This window comes from Rhinopithecus roxellana, chromosome 8 (genome assembly GCF_007565055.1).
Source record: "Rhinopithecus roxellana isolate Shanxi Qingling chromosome 8, ASM756505v1, whole genome shotgun sequence".
Classification (NCBI taxonomy): domain Eukaryota; kingdom Metazoa; phylum Chordata; class Mammalia; order Primates; family Cercopithecidae; genus Rhinopithecus; species Rhinopithecus roxellana.
The window spans coordinates 50,090,511-50,111,159 of NC_044556.1; the positions used below are offsets into that span (position 1 = coordinate 50,090,511).

At 43.2% G+C, this 20,649-nt stretch overlaps 1 protein-coding gene across 1 annotated transcript; it reads right to left on the minus strand.

The window, feature by feature from the left end:
- Positions 1 to 3,879: 3,879 nt before the first annotated feature.
- On the minus strand, positions 3,880 to 11,699 carry LOC104671058. Its single transcript, XM_030935512.1, is given in 7 exon segments — positions 3,880 to 4,136; positions 4,138 to 4,330; positions 5,105 to 5,156; positions 6,044 to 6,090; positions 6,396 to 6,534; positions 7,622 to 7,765; positions 11,621 to 11,699. Coding segments are annotated over 5 exon segments (483 nt in total). The 5' UTR covers positions 6,421 to 6,534; positions 7,622 to 7,765; positions 11,621 to 11,699; the 3' UTR covers positions 3,880 to 3,970.
- Positions 11,700 to 20,649: the final 8,950 nt, after the last annotated feature.

Below are 20,649 nucleotides of genomic sequence, written 5' to 3' on the forward strand. Positions count from 1 at the left end.
TTGTTTAAGGCCCACCTTCCAAATTCTCTTTTCTCATCTTAGAATCTTTCTCTTTTCAGCAGTTGACATTTGAAATATCTACTATCTTTAAGGAAGCCTCACCTCCAGTGAGAGAGGTATGACCCTACTCTGTGTTCACAAGCAGACAAGAATGTGAAAACAACTGTTCAACAGTGGTACAAAAAACCATTGCAGGGGTTGTGTCATTACATTTCTAAATTATAGAATTATGTCTTTATACTTGCAAATCAAAATTTATCTAGATTTTTTTTTCCTGGTGCATGATGAGTCCCTTCCAGTTTGCAATTTCAGGTCTTTTATCAGCTCAAGAATATTTCCTCCTATTGTATCTTTAGGGCTTTATGGTTCACTTGTCCTTACTTTTCTTCAGGAGCATCGATATCTATGTGTTGCATTTTAATTGTCTTTCCTGCATATCTATTATTTCTTCTTTGATAATTTTCATCTCTTTGTCCTTTCTTTTGGCATTTGGGCAAATTTCTGATATTGATTCTTCACAAAATTGATTTGGTTTTAGGTATTGCTAATTCTGCTCTTTATTCTTAAATTCTGCTGTGGCATTGTTTGCTAACTCTGCCTGCTCCTTTTACAATTCAGTGTAGTACCTTATTATCTTGTGCTTCATGTATTGTTTTATAGAGTCCATGTTTTCTTTAACTTTTTTTTGAGAGTACAAAACAGATTTTAAATTAATTTTTATTTTTTTAAGTAAAGATTTTTTGAAATTATGCCATTCTTTTACTTTTGGTGTTCATTGTTTTCTTCTCATGTCTCTGAAACCTTCCACAGACTCCAGGTTATTCTCTGTCTAGTTGTTATTTCCCCTATCTATTACTTACCTATAAAACTGAGAATCTCATCTATCCCAGAATAGGAATAGGACCTGACTAGACACAGTAAAATTAGGTAAACAGAATTAATAAAAATGTAAAGAAGAATCCTCTTTGACTATTGGATAAGTAAATTTCTAAAAAAGACTTAAAGGAAGACAAGTAATCTATAATTCAAGAAAAATATAGAGGTGTCCTAGAATTCAGTGCCTCAGTCTGATACAATTATGAAAAAAACTGGAGAAAGGTGACCTTCTGATCCGAGAGATCTTAGAGAGATGAACAATTGTAATATCATAACGACATTCCCTGTCATAATGTATGCCTTATAGATATTATTGAGTTTTTTAACTGTTAAGTTATATTCCATTGGCTCAGGTCTCCTGTGTTTATCTAATCTTATCATTTTCTGTTGGTTACACTGATCTAACTCAATTTGGAAGTTACCTCATTGTTTCTTTCATCTACAGATCTAGCTAGTTTAAAGATGAAAACTGCAGCAGATGAGAAAGAAAAATACAGCTGGAAAACTTGGATGAGTTAGAAACACTAAACACTTTTCAGGAAAGCTGAGTGTCAGAGAAAAACAGATGCTGGAGGAAAAGAAAAAAAACAGATTACAAAAACTGACCTGACCAAAGAGGCCATGACCACACATTATCCTCAGATGAGGGCTTCTAATTCTTTCTTCTGCTTGATCAATTCTACTGAGAGCCACTAATGCATTTTCCAGCTCCAGGATTTGTTTGATTTTTTTCCATTACTTCAGTATCCTTGTTAAATGTCTGATATATTTCTGAATTGTTTCTCTGTGCTTTCTTGAAGTTCATTGAGCTTTCTCAAAATAGCTGTTCTGAATTCCCTGAGAGGTTACACATCTCCATCTCTCCAGGTTTGGTCACTGGGTGCCTTACTTGGTCCATTTGTTGAAGTCATATTGACTTCAATGTTATTGATACTGTTGATGTTTGTCAATATCCGGGCATTGAAGGATAAGATATTTATTCCAGCCTTTGAAGTCAGGTCTTGTTTGTACCTGCCCTTCAGAGGACCTTCCATGATTCAAAGTAGGCTGATGAGTTCCCTAAGCCAGTGATCACTGCAGCCATGTTTGTACTACAGGGCACCCTAGGCCCAAGCACACTGCAATTCTTACAGATTCCTAGGTCCCCAGCCCTATGGACTTGGGGGAGATCGTGGATTATTCTCTGCATTCCCAGGTAAAGCCCCTAGCTTACTTCCTTTTCTTTCCCCCAAGCAAAAAGAATCTGTCTTCAGGCTGCACTGCCTGGAGTGTGGGGAGGGGTGATACAGGCATTCCCAGAGCTGCTGCAGCTGCTGTCGTCATACTGGCTCACACCTCAAGTCCCGGGTCTTCCAGATCTATGCAGCATCAGGGCTTGCCCAAGGACTGCTGTCACTACAGCCTGCCTGCCACTGAAATGTATTTGAAGCCCAAGAAATTTCCAGTGATAAAGCCAGCCAGAACTTTGGTGGGTTCTTCCTGCTGGGGCAGCTGATTCCCTTGTGGCCCAGGGTGGGTCTAAATGCTTCTTTTGTGGGCACCAGCCTGGAATCAAGTGCTGTGGGATTCTGTCCAGTGCCATGTGTCACTATGGCAAGACTGGTACTAAGTTTCAATATAAAGTCCTACACTTTCCTCCTTGTCCCCAAGCCATTAGATTCTCTCTCGGAGATGCTTTCCTGTAGTTGGGGGAGAGGTGTCATAGGCAATGCAAGACTGTCCTTCCTCCTTTCTTCAATCATCTTTTCTTATTATCATGTTAAAAGCAGGTGCTATAATCTCTCACCTGGTTAGCTCTTGTAAAAGTGTTTTCTTGCATAGATAGTTGTTCCATTTGATGTTCCTTCGGGGAGACCATTGCTGGAGAATTCTATTCTACCATCTTACTCCACCTTCTACCTGTTTTTAGTTTTTACATGTTCTAGTAAATAATTGTGAAGTGATAGCTTTATTTAAATCTTGGGGATCAAAAGCATGTAGCTAAGAACGTTTCCCAAGGAATATTTAAAAATTTTTATATCCATGTTTATGGAATGACATGCTTTTTGATTCAAGGTTCTTAAACTTAGTTTTAGTTTTGATTCAATGTTATAGAACACTGTTTTTTTAAACTGTGATCTGCAGCCCACATGTAATGGAATCACCTGGGGTGCTTATATAAAAAATGCAGATTCTAGGGCTCACACCAACTAAATCTCCTGGGATTAGAGACCAGCAGGTAGCTCGTGTAATCTCCACAGCTGCTTCTAAGGCACACCGAGTTTAAGAAGCATTCTTTCATATTTTCAGACTGGGGATTCTTACAAAATGACAAAGAAGGAAAACCTTAATCTTTTAAAGTTCGAGTTCGGGCGTTAGACTGTGCACTTCTTCAACACAGTTTGTCTTTCCCATTTTCCCTTTCCAGTTCTTTACACTGTCAAGGGATTGGGGCAGAAATGGGAAACAAAGCAGCGAAAGAAAAACTATTTTTTTTTAATACACATTTTGCTTTAATAATCACCAAAAACATTTTCATTTTCTGTCACCCACCCTGTCCATCAGTTATGTTGGCCTTCAATATATGGCAATAGCAACGCATATAAATCTATATCATACATTTATACACACACACATATTCTATCAGCACTGCGAAGACACAGACTAGGCTTTGCTGTGGCTGGGGGCCTCTCCCATGCCGCTTAAAAATGAGCACAGGTTTGCTCTATGCAAGAATTTCAACAGTTGGTCTGGCCATCAGTCCCCAACTTCCCTGAGGTAAGACAGGATGACAAAATGGGACAGCATATTTGAAGTGAGGTCAGTCCAATTTGGGTATCACACAAGAAAAGAAATCGGATGTGCTAGGTTAAGCCTGAGATGGTATCTGGGAAGTCACCACATTCATGATGTGAACTCAAAGAACACAGGTGCTACAGTGCAGACCAAAGCCCAGCCTGACTCGACCCAGCAGAGTCAGGTGTGGATCTGAGTAGTGCTCACTGATCCCTGCCAGCGGTCCGGCAGGGCACCGCTGCTCAGTAGTGTGCTTTTAGAACCTGCCAGAGGAGCTCCAGCATTGGGACCACGTGCCCCATTCATCGGAATCACGGTCCTATATCCACTGAGTTTTCCATCTCAGGACAGCTGATGAGGTGAGAAATGTGCTGTTGCTAGTTCCCAAGCTGCTGGGGCTGTTGAGAAGCAGTACCATGAAACCTTCTATGCAAACTACGCATCTTCTGCTTAGTGCTGGGCCAAGTGGATCTTGGCTAACGGTATTCAGAAATGCTTTCTGGCTTTCTCCCAGCTCCACCAGGATACATCTCTGACTCCCTCTTCTGGACCCTCCGGTGGACTTGGAGGAACGAAGCCCAGAAGTTCCTCAGCAGATAGGTAGCTGCACAAAAGGGGGACAGGCCCGCCTTTCCTGCTGTTTTAAGGACTTCTGGTGGCTGCGCTTCTTGCATGGTGCCTGGAAGGCAAGGGTCACAAGACTGGAGTACACAACAGAGCCCTTAGGGATTTCACCTGCAGACAAAAATAAAACAATCCAAATCAGCGTATATTGCCAGGCACTACTGATGGCTACCTGAAGCTGGAGTGAGAGCTACGGGGTAACCAAAGCCAGGAGCATGATGAGAGCCAGTTAAGAGGATGAGCTAAGAGCATGCGCTGCAGTCTGGAGGAGCAACAGGTGCCTGAGGTTATGGGGAGCCTCCCCAACTCCCAGTGTGCTGAGATCCCTGCTCCAATTCACCACACAATGGGTGGCTGGATCCTACCACTGCCTCTTTAGGGGCCAGGTGACTCTCCAAATCACTTTGTCTCAGCAGAAAGAGGCCTTTGCCATCTCCACCCAAGAAAGAAGTGCTTAGCATGAAACATGCACATATAGAAACAGCCTGTTGTAGGAAGAAGAAGACATTTTGTGGGGAAGTCCTCTGTTAAGTTTATGTCCAGTCACCATAATGAGGGTGTGGAGGGGCCAAGTCCACAAGGACCTCAAAGCTCAACTAAGTCCAGATCCATCTTTGACAGATGAGGGTGCAGCAGTCTCACAGAGACTAAGGGACAAGCCGAAGCCACACGCCAGTTAGTGATAAGCCAGGGATTAGAACCGAGGCCTCGGGTCCTTTCCAGTGATCTATGGGAGGTGGAGGGGAAAGCTTCCACACTGGAGAAGGCCAGTGGATACTAGAGACTTTTGGGTTATCTTTTAGTGGATACTAGAGACTTTTTGGGTTACCTTTTCTGGGACAGGAATAAGGCTTTACAGAGGCAATCCTGTAAGTGTTGCTCTAAAGAGGCTCAGGAAAGAGAAGAATTATTAGAGAAAAACAAAAGGGAATTAGTGAAAAAATAAAAAAAAAAAGAGCAAGTTAAACTGGCCCAAGCCATTTTCACACTGTGGAGATCAACATTCTCTCAGGTTACAGTTTAGAAACATTTCTAGGAATATGCTCAATTGCTTATGGCAAAGCTTTGAAGTCCAGGTTTAGTTTCTGATTTTTAAACCAATTCATATACCTCAAGTTTTTCTTCAAAGCACTTCCTAGGGAATGATTAACACTTAGTGTTTTAAGTAAACATAGATAATGTCTGGTACATTTGTAACATTTTTCCCCTGAGATTCAGTTGTTATTTACTAACGAATTCTCTTTTAGACAAATGAGACCCAACAAATATCTTTTGTCATGTTGCTTAAAGATATAGCAAAATCAAATTGCTGTTCTTAACCCAGGAGTGTGCAGTGAAATCAGTTTACTAGGTTGCAAATTGCTTTTACTTTTTCATGAAGAGTAGAACACATAACTGGCCTCAAGATCCCTCTGCCAAAAGCTCATTCCGAGGCAGACTCCCGAATGTCTAATGACTTCAAGAGTCAGCTGAACTGCATTTCTCCAGTCTCCTGACTGGCCATCAAAGAAGAAAAACTGGAGTAAAAAGGAGAGATGATGACAATGTGAGAGTGAACCAAGATACAGGGGCAGGAGCTGACGGGGTGGGAGGGTGATGGGAACAGAAACTAGCAGGACACTCACTGAGGACCTGTGATATTGCAAGTGGACCCAAATCTTCTCCTGGAAGGCCAAAGCAGGCCAAGGTTGCCTACTATATCTGCTAATGGATGGTGATGGGTTGGAGACAGGCTTGGTGCCTCTGACTGGTGCAGTAGTTTCCTTACCTCTAAGTTAGTCCTTGCCTTCTTTAAAACATCGTGTGTTCTGGTTACTGAAACAACAAAAGAGCACCACAGAGTAGAAATCACCAGCAGAAATTAACCCTACTTGCTTAGCGTGAGAATTCTAAAGCATTTATTTCTTTCTGGCCATTCAGCTTGGAGTCTCCTTCTATCCACCCCCCGTCCTCCCCTCCCTCTGCATCCACAATTGCTCGTGGCACAGGAGGTTTAGGGACATCAAATCAGTCTCCACTCCCAATATCTCCAAGCCCCCCGGTCACTGCTCCTCTGCAGCACAAGTGGGGCATTGGGAAGACTGCCCGTTTCTTCCCCCATTCCCTCTCAGGGAACCTACGCTGGCTGATGATGAACTGCTCCATGCTCTCCTTCTGCTGGTTCGCGGTCTTCAGACGCTCAGCTGTGCTCTGAAGGAGCCGCTCCTGTTTGGATACTTTGGTTCTCAGTTCCAGAAGTTCCCTTTCTGTTGATTCTCCCTGGATAACAGGAACAGATTCTTACTGAAGAGGCAGAAGGCCTAAAGCACCCTGTGCTTTGTGGCTCTTCCCAGTTCAAAGAAGGATTCTACAATCTTCTCCACTCTCCTGAACTGGATTTCCTCCTTCACAGCCCCAGATACCTCCAGCTGAGGACAGTTTAGGATGAGGCCATTAGGTAGAAATATTTAGACTCTGGAATCTCCCATGTAGACTAGCACCGGCCCACACACCTGTAGCTTAAGAGGACCTCGCTTCAGGCTGGTATAAAACCCCCAACTCTGAAGAGGACCTTGCTTTAGTCCTGATATCAGTTCTGTCACTCTCCCTTCACAGGCAAGATTGAGAGTTCAGAAATGATATATTCGGGAGAGAGATCTGGACTCATGAAAGTTTGCAAGTTTGTAAATATTTGTGCCAATATGGAGATGGCAAAACACCCTCTCCCTGGAATTAGCTTAGCTGGATCCCAAAAGGTATTGGTGACATTGATCTGGAGCTAGAATCCCTGGGGAGGGGATCCTGAAACCTGTCTCCTCAAGGGTCTGCCAATCAGAGTTAGCCTGAGCTCTGAGCAGATCCTGAGGGGTGGCTGACTTTCCCCAGGCCTGGTCCAGAGATGCCAGCTGAAGTGATATGCTGGGATTCCAGGCAGTGGCTAAAAAGGCTCAGTCTCATGGGGGCATTCTGTGATCATGTGACCATGGGACCTGAAGGGTGGGAGATGGGTGCTGAAGCTTTAACTGAATTTCAGCTCAGCCAAACTTCAGAGCGGTAAAGAAACTGAACTTTTATGGATTGCCAGGGTTACGATGTCTCCACCTTCTCCACACCCCTTCCTTTTCTTCTTTGATTTCTTACCAGGGGCCAGGGGGCTGGCAGGGAATGGGATGTATTCAGAGCTACAATGAAAGCAGCCACCATGGGTCAGAGATGTCCCTCCAGGGACACTCCTCTAAGGTCCTGTCTATCCCAATTCAGTATGTGGCTCCTGATTTTCTGGAAAAGCCGTGACACTGAAGAGACAGAACAGTATTGGAGGGCAGGAGAACTGGGTTGGAACCAAGAAAGGACACTGGCATCTTACCACTTTGCCAGGCAGCACAGGGATGTGGGTGCTTGGCAGGGCCGCTCTCCAGAACACGGTGAGGAGGGAAGCCGACTCCTCTAGGGCATGGTGCAGGGCACTGGTGCTGCTCCGAAGCTCACAAATGCCTTTGCTGCCTAGCACCTGGGGAAAGGTAACACCACAGGAGCGCAGAGATTACTTTCTTCCCCCTGCATGGGCTCCAGCTTCCTTTGTGAGTGAGGCACAGAACATGGGCCTGCTTGAACTGTGAAGCCCTCGCACAACCATTTGCAGTTCTCAGAACTAAGGTGCTGCTCCCTTTACCAGGTATGCCTCCCTCCACCTGCAGAACCCACAAGGCTTTCAAAACTCACCCCCCTTGCTGTGTCCTCTATGAACCTGTTACCTTCCTTGCCTGAGATAAATGACCACGTTTGCATTGGCAGCCTCACAGCACAGAGGATGACTTCTCATGCTGTGCCTGTAGCCCCTTACTGTGCTGATCTACTTGGGTGTGTGTCTTGCCCTCTATGTGGGGTTCTGTGGAGGCAGGGCTGTCCCTACGCACCCATGGGTCTCCAGCAGCTCAGACAGCACAGCCACTGGTGCCTGGTCTCTCTCACTGGCAAGGCACTCTCAGAAGCTTTGCTGACTGCCTTCCCTCCCCCTATGCAGCCTGCACAAGGAAATGCCATGGCTGCCAGGCTTCTCGCCCCTTCCACATGTGGGGGCCATACACCTGCAAATCCTTCAGTTTCTGTCCACCCCATTGTGTCAACTCTGCCCACAGATGGTCATGTGCCTGCATGAGTGTGGTAGATAATAAGCTACCAAAGGCTGCTAGGCAATGCCACGTGTTTCTGTGGGGCTGAGGGGAAATATTCAGTCAGCTACATCTGGAACAGAGTGGAACTCACAGTGAAAATAGGAGATAGAGAAGACAAGGCCTGGCTGCTATACATGGAAGAGGAAGCCTCAGCTGTTGAGAGATGCAAAGCATGAAAAACAAAATCAAAAAACAAAAATGGTGGGAGAAGGAGTTAACATCAAAGGAAGAAAGGACACAAAGAAAGAGTGCACCTAAAGCTACAGGTGTGATTACCTCTGTGCCTTGGGCTTCAAGGCCAGGGAAGCTGCACGCTGACCTCACAAGAAACGCTATCTGTTTGACCAGCAGCCTGCCCTCCGCAATCTGCTCTCTCAGGGCACTGTAGTCATCAATGTGGCCAATGACATGGCAGCCATGCTTATTGGCAAAGGAGCCATCAGTAGCATCACCCTCCAGCTTGGGAGGGGTCTTCATTACTGGAAAAGTATCCAAACCCAAGCCTGGAAAAGAAAATGACAACACAACAGAATCTTCTGTTATTCATAATGATATCCTAGGTTTGCTCCAACTCAAAAGAGGTAGGGGACAAGAAAAAGAAGAGGCTGGGAACAAGAAAGAAAGCCTTGGAATGTACAAGGGTGGGGCAAAGTCCATAGAGATCTTCTGGCTTCTATATTTCTATAATGTTTCTTACATTATCTCTTGATAAATTTGCCAGGAGACAATTTTTTCCTTATTTGCAAATGAAATAGGACGAATCATAATAAATACACAGACACAGACAAGGAAATCAAGCTGGATACAGAGAGCATTTTCAAGAATGGAGAGATTATGGTGCTGCAAAAACAGCAGTAGGTAAACTACAGAAGGATGAACAATGGCAAGAAAGGCAGCCACAGAAGGTCTAGTGAGTAGGGCTAAAGGTCTCGGGGCATGCAGGGAAAACTGTCTAAATACAGATAATATGTTTAGAGAGAACAAAAGGTTGCTTGCATTAATCACTTTCCATCATCAGTCCCTGGGCCCTTTAGTTGCCGTATTTACCATTTGTTCTGTGGATTATGGCCGTTTCTGAGCCAGGAGTAGAGGAAGCAGAGCTGGGGAGGACCAGAGCTGGGGAATTCATCGCAACATCCCGGACTGGAGGGGACACAGCTAAAACTAGGGGGTAAAGGCAACCACAGTTTTCAGGAGCCCTGGAACACCCTGCTCGTGAAGCACATGCACACCTAGCCGTCCCCACGGAGGCCTAAGGTGGCAGGACTCTTCTCTTACAGAATTATCCATACCCCACAAGCAAAAACAAAAGCCTATGAGTCAGTGAGTTCAGAATGTTTCCATTCTTCAGAACAAAAAGATATTCCTTTGACTAAGGGGTGTTCCATGAGAAAGAAACCTCTAGTTTGAAAAATTATTAGGTGTATTTTAATAAACCGAGTCTTGAGTATAATAAGTATGTGGTATCTAGTACGATACCCTGTAACTAAATGTAATATGTATAAATATACATAGTACATATTAAAATGTAGAATCAAGGAACCAAGGAATGAATGGATTCATGGAGGACTAAACTCAACATTGTAGTCATCATTCTGATGAGCTAATACTCAAAAAAATTGACTTGTATGAGAAGAACGGAGACAGAAGGCTTGGTGGGTTAACGTTGTCTTGCTGCAGACTAAAAAGCCACCGTGTGGTGGAGGAATTGGAAAATATCACAAAGAAGGTAGAAAAGGTCCTGCTCAGGCAAGTGTGGCCCAGTGCCTGCTTTCCAGCTCAGGCCTCGGGGGTGCTGGAGAATGAGGGGCAGGGACTGCACCAGTGGGGCTGAGTCTTGGCTGCTGTGTGGGAAGCTGGTGAAAGGGGAAGGCCTGGTTAGAAGGAAGAGTTGGAGACATAACTGAACACCACAACCATCAGGGCAGCCCAGAGGAGGGCAAGGCGTCCACCTAACGTTAGCTGAGAAGTTCCTGGCGGCCAGGCGCTTTGCTTGGTGGCCTACGTGTGTTTTTTTTTATTGAATTGCCAAAACAGCATAATCATGTTATTGTCACCTTCATTTGACAAATAAGGTTACTATCAGATAAATGAGCATCTACAAGAACCAGAGAAACATAAAGATTCACATGATCCAGAAATAGCTGGCAGGAGAGTTTGAAAGCTCAGCTTTAGAGAAACTGAACAGAAGCGGCTCCTGATTTGAATGAAATTGAAGGTGTGGCCATGGAGGTGAGTGGAGATGGTGTACTAAATGGTGTATTAAAAGGAAAAAGGACAGAGGAAGTAGAAATTGAATGATTTAAGAGACTAGGGGGACACCACTGTCATTTCAATGAAAACTGGGAGAAGTGAGATTGATGGGGGATGTTGAGAAGAGAAGGGGGACCTGGTCAAACACGCCTATCTGAAAAGGCAGGCAAGGGGTAGGGTAGAGAAAGCGAATGATGGCCACCCGAAATAAATCACCCACCATCCAGGACTTCCCCAGAGCCCTGTTTCCTTAGGGGAGGGAACATTTTGCCACACACTGAGTTCCCCACCTGTGAGGGAAAGGGGGACTAGAGAATCTGGGGAGGTCGGCAATACGGAGACAGGGCACAATGAGCTGGAAGGAACACAGACTGCAAATCACAACACCTGGTTCTGATCCTGGCTTTGTCTACAACTTCTCTAAACCCTCGCTTGTCTGTTAATATCTCAAGACCTACGTTTTCTTATGTGAAATACAGAGATAGCAAAACCTGCTTTACTTCAGATGAAATTGTATATGTGAAAACACTTGGCTAATACTAAAGCACTAAGCAAATCCAAGAAAACGATATGAACATATACAGCTGCTAATTACTGAGCAATTCTTAGTGTGCCAAGCACTTGTAAGTGATTTCATTTAATGCTCAAAATCATATAAGGTATATATTATTATTATCCTCATCTTAAATATGAGGAAACTAAGGCTTAAACCTCTGAGACTTTAAACACCTTGCCCAAATCAAATGACCTCTAAGCTCAGAACCTGGATCCTGGTCTGACCTAAATTCCACGCTTTCACTCAGGCTGCTAAATTAGAACATCTCTGATTTCAACCTGACCCCAAGGAGCATGGACCAGGCAGATTATACCTTCTGCCGCAGACATCCTGGTGATCTCCCCACTGGCCGCGGGCTTTCTAAGTCCCTTTTCCTTCCTACCTTGGAGGAGCAGCTGCTTGTTTCCAGGGTCAGCGCTGGCTGGGAAGTTCTGGTTAACGGAGGAGGGGCTGAGGCTGGCTTTGCCAGCACTGCTATCCAGCTGTTATTGCAGCTGCAGTCGCAGACAATTGTTCCCCTGAATCCTCTGCTCCAGCTGCCCTCTCAGAGCTTGTACCTCTGCCACCAGGTGGCTCAGGTCACTGCTCAAAAGGATTTGGTGACAGGCATCCAGGCTGTAAGCTAAGAGAGGAGAGGAGTCTGGTAACATTGACCCAAGTACTTCCGAGCACTTGTCAGAACCCTCCTCTGTGACATTCTTTTCTGCCAAGGATCCCATTATCATCTGAGTCTTATGCAACCCATCTATGATAGAGATGTCACCATTTCTGTGTATGGCCTGGGGATGGCACTGAGATGGCACACATCCAGTCTGAAACTTCCCTGCGGTTTAAGTTACACACATGCACCTATAGAGCATTTGATTGGCAGATGAGGATAAGTCCATATTTCATCTCTATAGTAACCTTAGTCCTGTAGGCTAAAGTACAGAATCCTCCAAGATAGAAGGCCAGCACTGAGCTAGAGAAGGGTAGGGGATAAGGGAGAAAGAGATTTGACAGTCTTCACTCTCAGAAATGAAAGAGGAGAAGGAGGAGGTCTTTTGGTAGCGTATGAGAATGTGAGTTGGGCATCTTAGACCAGGGATTATAACTGAGTTTTTCAACTTGTGTCTCTCTCTCTCTCTATATATATATATGCGTGTGTGTGTGTGTACATATATATACACACACTTACATACAGTGTGTATATATGTTGTGTATATACTATATATAGGTGCATATATGTACATATATATGTACATGTATACATGTATATATATTTACCGGCATTCACCACATGTAGTTTATGTCTTTGTACTGAGGATGAAGAGATATAAGAAATATTCTACAAGGCCACAATCCCTTATCTGAAAACCTTAAGGCCAAATGTATTTTGAAAGGTAAAATTTGTTTTAGTTTTTAGCAAGGCAACAGGGTGCATATATCATATATAACATGTACCCAGTTGCATGTGAGCCACAATCCTTAATAAAATATATAACTATTTCTGCAATCAGCTATGTGAATATTCTAAGTAGATAAATAAAGACTTATGAATATCCTCTTGTCAGTTCATCTAGATTTTGTCACTAAATGAGTATTTGAAAAAATTTAATTTGGAGATCTTACTGAATTTTGAAATTACAGAGAAGAGATTATGGAGCTTTAGTGGTTGTAGCTTTGAAATGAGTCCTAAAAGGCAGGGAGAAAAGCATGAAAGGAAAGGTAGCTCAGGATGAAGTAGTTTTAGAGACTTTGGTAAATAATCTACTCTTGAATTTTGCCCAAAGTTTTATGATGTTCCTCTCTCTCTTCCTCAATCCAAGTTCTCACTAAATTTTGCTTATTTTTTAAAGAGGTGTTTTAAAATCTATCTATACCTTTTCATTTTCCCAATAGCACCCAGTATTAGACTGTCATCTCTTAATGTGCCAGAATAGCACTAGACCCATCCAATAGGTTTCCCAGATTCTAATGTCTCCCAACTCCAGGACATCCCCTGAGACTTAGCATCTTAAAGTTCTGTTTTCATCTTATGCTTATCTTCTTTGAAAAACAACAGACTTAGTTTAATTATCTCTATACAGAATGTCAACTTTCACCCTGACCTGTGGGCTTTCAAGATTTGGGGACTCTGCTCTACTATCCTGACTTCTCACGCCCCCAGCCCCAATCTTCTCCTGTGGGCAGGCTGGTTCCACTGACCCAGCACTCACCATGACTTTGTACTTAAGCTATTCTCCCAGCCTGGTGAGCCCCCTGTATTTCTTCAAGTTCCAGTTTGCCTTCTCTTTAGAAAATCGGGAAACTAAATCAGGATTTGTGATAATTCGAATCTAAATTCCACTGCCCTTCATCTTTGCTTAGCCCTCTGGAGGGACATAAAATACATGAGTTTTTTTCACCTGACAGTTCTTCAAATATCCGAAGGCAGTTCTCATGTCCTCAAGATCTTTTGAAAGCCTAAATTTCTTTAGTTTCTTTGACCAGTTGGAGATTTCTGGTCCACACCATTGTGCGCCCTGTCTTCATTATGTTCCCTAGTGTGTCAATGCCCTTTTCAAAGATGATGCCTCTTAATCTAACAATATTTTAGACATGGCCTCCACAGGTGAACATCACACTTACACTACCATAGTGTCAGTTTGAGCTGGCATTTCTAGCAACCTTTGGCCTCTGCTGTACTTGTATGAACATGTTTCTACCAAACCCCAAACCCTCAAGTCCATGAACGGCTGCCTGTCCTGTATTTCTACCCTCTTCTTGTATTTCTACCACTGATATTTTTAATCGAGCTCAGGATTTTGCTTTTTATCTTTGCTAAATTTCATGACATTGATGTCAGTCCTCTGTCCAGCCTGCTGTGACTTATTAACATTATGTTTTGAGTACCCTTCTCCATTTAAAGAAGAACGAAGAAATATATCAAAATTCTCAAATATTAGATGATTATTTAAGCAGGCAGCAAAGTCTTCAATAAATGTCCTTAACATTTAAATCCAGGATTGAAATTTAGGGGTTTTTTTGGTTTTCGTGTCTTTTAATTTTCTCCTGTGGGCAGGCTGGTCCCCACTGACTCAATACTCACCATGGCTTTGTACTTAAGCTATTCGCCCAGCCTGGTACGCCACTGTAATTCTTCAAATTCCAGTTCACCTTCTCTTTAGAAAATCAGGAAACTAAATCAGGGTTTACGAAAATTAAATGGAAGGGCAATAAGCTGAGAGTCAGATATCACTAGGGAAAGGGTCAGGGTAGGAACAGACCGCCTGCTACATTGGGCTGAGTGGATTGTCAGTATGTATTACTGACAATATTAAAGGCCTTTTCAAATTGTGATATCATTAGGACAGTTCTTTTGCTTTAAAAATGTTATAATCTAGACGTTGATAGGAATGTCTAGATTTTCTTCAAGTAATTAGGAATGATCAGGCTGGATCTTGCTCATGCCACCAACCTGTCCCTTTGGGCTTTGTGTATGAGAGTTCCTACTGGGAGCCCCAGGCTTGGGTGGGGGTTTCTGAGACAGAACTCTGTAGCTTGATCTCCATAACTCCCAAAGGAAAGACCTAAGACCTCACTAGCATCCAATGCAAGGGTAAAAAGCTTATGGGGTGAGGGGAGAGGAACACATACCTTTCAGCCCCTTCTTGGAATTGCCATAAAGTGCCTTGTAGATTTGTAGCTCTGACTGGAGGGACTCAAAGAGCTGCTGTTTTCTCTTCACACTGTTGCTGCAGGAGGACCAGCTTGTGCTGCAGTCTGACCAGGGAGCGGCAAGGTGCACTGAAATGGAAGAGCCACTCAGTCACACCAGAGCAATAAGCTGAGAGCCAGATGTCAACTCAGGGGGTCATAAAGATTACGGTTAGGGTTACATCTGAGCCCCAGATGTCAACTCAGGGGGTCATGAAGACCATCACTTTTATTTTGCAGATGTGGAAATGGTGGCTGAGGGAGGTCAAGTAACTTTGCTTGAAAACACGCCATTACCTACATTAGTTCAGAGCAGAACAGACACACCAGCAGTCTCCTTACTGCTCCTACAGTGCTCTTTGCATTCTGACAAGCAGTTACAGGGCTTTTGCTGGGACCAAGCATCACAGCCAGTAAAGAAGCTTCCGCGGGGCGCGGTGGCTCAAGCCTGTAATCCCAGCACTTTGGGAGGCCGAGACGGGCGGATCACGAGGTCAGGAGATCGAGACCATCCTGGCTAACACGGTGAAACCCCGTCTCTACTTACAAAAAATTAGCCGGGCGAAGTGGCGGGTGCCTGTAGTCCCAGCTACTCGGGAGACTGAGGCAGGAGAATGGCGTAAACCCAGGAGGCGGAGCTTGCAGTGAGCTGAGATCCGGCCACTGCACTCCAGCCTGGGCGACAGAGCGAGACTCCGTCTCAAAAAAAAAAAAAGAAGCTTCCTAGGTGATGGTGAGACTAATGTCCTATAACTGAAAGCATGGAAACCCTTCTTTTTCAAGTCTCTGATATACTGAAGACTTCTACAACAGAGTTTTACTCTCTCAACTTGGGAGTGACAAGGCATTCCCAGAGAAGTCCTTTCTTCTGCTCAAAGCACCCCCTGCCCCGACACACAAAAATCAGGAATAGCAGAGGGAACATTGAGGTTTCCAAAAGAAGACACCAATTGTCTTGCCAATATCCCGTCTTCTAATGTAACAATGAATGGAGGAATGAAGAATGCTTTCTTCTCTGTCAATGGGTCCTCTATTACCTGGAGTCGTTTTCCTGGAGGGAAAGATGTTCCTCCCTGAAACGCAAGACCTCTTGCTGCTTCTCCCTCAGGTCTTCCAAAAGCTGCTGCTTTCCATCTTCTCATGCTCCAGCTCCTTTTTGAGCTCTTGAAGGTGGGATCGAGAGGACAGCAGAGCCTCCCTCAGGCTTTCCGTTTCCTGGGAGTGCTCTGGTGAGAGGAACACAGGAGGACTGATTTATTATGATGGGGCCAGAGCTCAGCAGGAAGATGACCTCAAGCACATCTGCCCTGACAACCAGAGTTAAGGAGCAGGGAAGGAAGGCCCTATGTTGGTGGGGAAGAGCATACTGGCTCAACATCCCCCATAGCCTGGAGAATGTTGCATTTCTCTCTTTGCAAAACCCTTCATTCCACTTACTTAATCTGTCCTACCTTGCTCTTAGAGAAATTCTGGTAATAATGCTCACTATTTTCCAAGTGCTCACACACCATCTGTTCAATAACCTATCCTGATCACTCTTATTCCACAAGATGGCTGAATAGAAAACCAAATCCCAAAGCAGCAAATTTAGGTAAACACAAATTTCTATAATACCTATGTAGATAGAATAATCCATAGCATAGTGGGCAAAATGATGATACACACCTCCAGAGCAACAGCTTTATCATGTATGCGCTGGCGAAGTTTCTCAAAAAACATTTCATTTGCTTTAAGGGTTTTGTCTGAGTTATCTCGATACTGTAGGAACTCCCGAAATTCCTGAGACCAAAACATAGTTTCTTTTATTCTTTTATTCAATATTAACCAAATTGCCAAGTAATTTGTTAGTTATTCAGGATAAAAACAAGATGTGATCACTCTCCTCAAAAGTAACAAGTTTAGCAGAGATAACAGACATATAAATTGTAAACTATTCTGCAACATACAGCAGACACAACACATAGAATTAACTGTCCTGCATCCTACACTAGTTACCAGGGGAACACAGGATGCACTGCCTAACTCTGCCTGCAGGTGTCAGTAAGGACCTCACAGAGGAGGTAACATTTGCGGTGATTCTTAAAGGACTAGGATTTCCTAAGTGAAGAAGAAAGAGGACTGTATGCTAGAGAAAAAAAGTATGCACACTACGCATACAATGAAAAAATTGTACATTCAGTGAAATGTAGTGGATTCAATGTGACTGAAGCTTAGAGTAGGTGGCAGAACAGATCAGTATTTTCTTTTTTTTTTTCTTTTCTTTTTTTTATTTGAGACGCAGTCTAGCTCTGTCTCCCAGGCTGGACTGCAGTGGCCGGATCTCAGCTCACTGCAAGCTCCGCCTCCTGGGTTTCCGCCATTCTCTTGCCTCAGCCTCCCGAGTAGCTGGGACTACAGGCGCCCACCACCTCGCCCGGCTAGTTTTTAAATATTTTTTAGTAGAGACGGGGTTTCACCGAGCCAGGATGGTCTCGATCTCCTGACCTCGTGATCCGCCCGTCTCGGCCTCCCAAAGTGCTGGGATTACAGGCTTGAGCCACCGTGCCCGGCCTGGATCAGTATTTTCTTAATGCTCCATTTTCCCCTCAAACTTTCATTCTATCATCAAAATGACTCTGTGGAAGTTTCTGTACAGTTTTTTGTCTTCGTCTATTAAACTGAGAGCAGTAGCCAAATCTTTTGTCTTCCCAACACCCAGAAAAGTGTGTGACTCACAGAGGTGCTTAATGACTATTTTCTGAATATTAAGTCTTTATAAAAGACTTCATAAAAGACTGCTTAAATCAGGGCTATATGTACTGTTTCTTACACTTGTTAGTAAGCATCTTAATCCACAAATTATATTTTCTATTTATTTTGAATCCTCTTGATTCCCACCTCTCAATGTTTTCCATATAGCGGGGACTCAACACAGGTGGAATAATATCTTAAAATTATATAAACAAATTTCAGAGTTCTATGAGCCCGGTTTTCATTGAAATCATGTAAACTCACCTGAAGCAAATGCTCCTTGTGACTCAGACTATGGTTTAGGTGCTGGATGTTTTGTTCCTGGGTTCGAATCTCATTGTATTTTTCAGCCTCCTGGGCACGAAGCTGTTGGCTCTTGTTCTGCAATTCTTCTTGTAGCTGCTGCAAGGCTTTTTGCAATTCCTGAATTAAACATATTACCTTTTTAAAGAGATCTAAAATTGTCACATGGTTATCAGAAATTACAACTAGACTTGTAAAGCGCTTAAAAGCCATCACTCCCACTCTCACCAGAAAAAAAGCTGAACAAACCGAACATCAATAACTCTACTTATATGCAACAGAAAATGGAGGTCCTAAGACATGCCAATCCTATGAAACTTCGAGCCATGGGCAAATACAGAGAATCACAACTTACCTGAATCAGAAACCACCGCTGGAGCCAGCATTGGGTAGACATAATTCAAAGGGAATTGGCTAATTGCTGGAGCTGACAGCAGCCCAGCCTGAGAGGTAAAAACTCCTGGGGGCCTAACTAGTGGGAGCCTCCCATATCTTCATGAGTTTTGTCTCCAGAAGACTTAGGGTGAGAATCGGAGACAACTCCTTGCATGCTTCTGGAGGGCAAGGAGAGGTAACCGTTGAAAAACATGCCCGGTGCATTCTCTTCTACTTAACAAACACATGCCCTCAAAAGAAAATTGTGTTTCCAGAGTCTAACCAATGTGGGGAAAGGGAAAAACCCAACTCCAGCGACCTCTAGCCATCCTGTCTCACCTAAGAGGGAACAAAATTTGAGAAGCACTTTTGAAGGTCACAGCCCAGGGGCACAGGCTCACCACAAGACTGAGACCTAATCATAGGATTATAGAACACTTCCTTCCCCTACTCCTTACCACTGTATCAATAGGTCATATACATACATATACATACACACACTATATATATATATAAATACACATTACACACACACACACATACACACACATACATATAGAGAGAGAGAGAAAGAGTAAGAGATTTATTACATTTGATCTTTCATATCTGTGGGTTCTGCATCCATGGATTCAACCAGGCCTGACTCCAAAATATTTTTTGAAAACTTATGATTGTGTCTGGACTGTACATATATGGACTTTTTTCTTTGTCATTATTCCCTAAACAATACCACATAACAACTATTTATATAGCACACGGGAGGATGTGAGTAGGTTATCTGCAAATTCTACATCATTTTGTATAAGGAACTAGAGCATCCATGGATTTTGTTATCTGCAGGGGGTCCTGGCACCGATCACCCAGTGATGTTGAGAAATGACTGCACAGGAAATTGGTTCATGTGATTATGGAGGCTGGGAAGTTTGAAATCTGCAGTGTGGCCTGACAGGTTGGAGGCTCAGAAGAACTGATGGTACAGATGTATTCCAAAGGTCATCTGTCAGGGAATTTGCTCTTATTCCCTCTTGCTTGAAGAGGCTGGTCTTTTTGTTCTAGTCGGGCCTCCTACTGACGGAATGAGGTTCACTCACATCATGAAAAGCAATCTGCTTTTCCCAAATTCACCAATTTAAGTATTAGTCTCATCCAAAAACATTTTCCATGTTGACACATAAAACTAACTCTCACAGGAAGAAAAGAAGTATTTTTCCAAAATTAATAAGAGATTCCAAGCCATAGATCCAAGAAGTTCAGAGAACACCCAGCAGGGTAAATACTAAAAACTGTACACCTAGGCATGCAAATCCTAGTAAACATTCTCTAGAGAAACAGAACCAACAGAAGATAGATAGAAATAAAGATGGAGAGAGAGGGAGAGAGAGGAGAGAGAGAGAGAGAGAAAGAGATTGAGACTGATTTTAAGGAATTGGCTCACATAATTGTGGGTGCTTGGTGAGACCAAATCTGATGAGGTAGACAAGCAGGCTGGAGACTTAGGGGAGAGAGTTGCAGTTCAAGTCTAAAGGGAATCTGCTGGCAGAATTCCTCCTTGTTAGGGGGAGGTCAGGTTTTATACTATTAAGGCCTTCACCTGACTAGATGAGGCCAACTCACACTATGGAGGGTCATCTGCTTTACTCAAAGTCTGCTGATTTCAATGTCTCATTTCATCAAAAAACACCTTCACAGAAACATCAGAATAATATCTGACCAAATATCTGGGCACCATGGCCCAGCCAAATTTACACATACAATTAAGCATCACAACATATAATATAGAAAATGTAGAAAATCAAAGACCAAAGAACATCTTGAGAGAAGCTAGAGAAAGAAAACACCTTACCTTAGAAGAACAAGGATGAGTATTACATTAGACTTCTCTTCATAAAACAAGCAAGCAAGAACAGCATGCAGCTGACATATTTAATGTTGGAGGAAAAATAATCCTGCTAACCTAGAATTCTGTAGAATTACCCTTCAAACGTGAAGGAGAAATAAAGACTCTCTGACAAACAAATATTGAGGGAATTTGTCACCAGTGATTTTGTCTTCCGTGAGAGGTTAAAAGAAGCTCTTCAGAAAGAAGAAAAACTACAAAGATCAGAGACAAATCTACACCAAAGAAAGAAGTTAGAGAAGAAATAAATGAAGATAAAATAAAATATTTTATTATTTTTATTTTTAATTCATATAATCATCTGTCAAAATAAGGAAAATAGCAACAATAGATTGGATGATTATACATTATGAATACATCAAATGAATGATAGCAATGTTTTAAAGGGTGGTAGGAAAGGAATAAGGAATTTTGTTTTTAAGTTACCT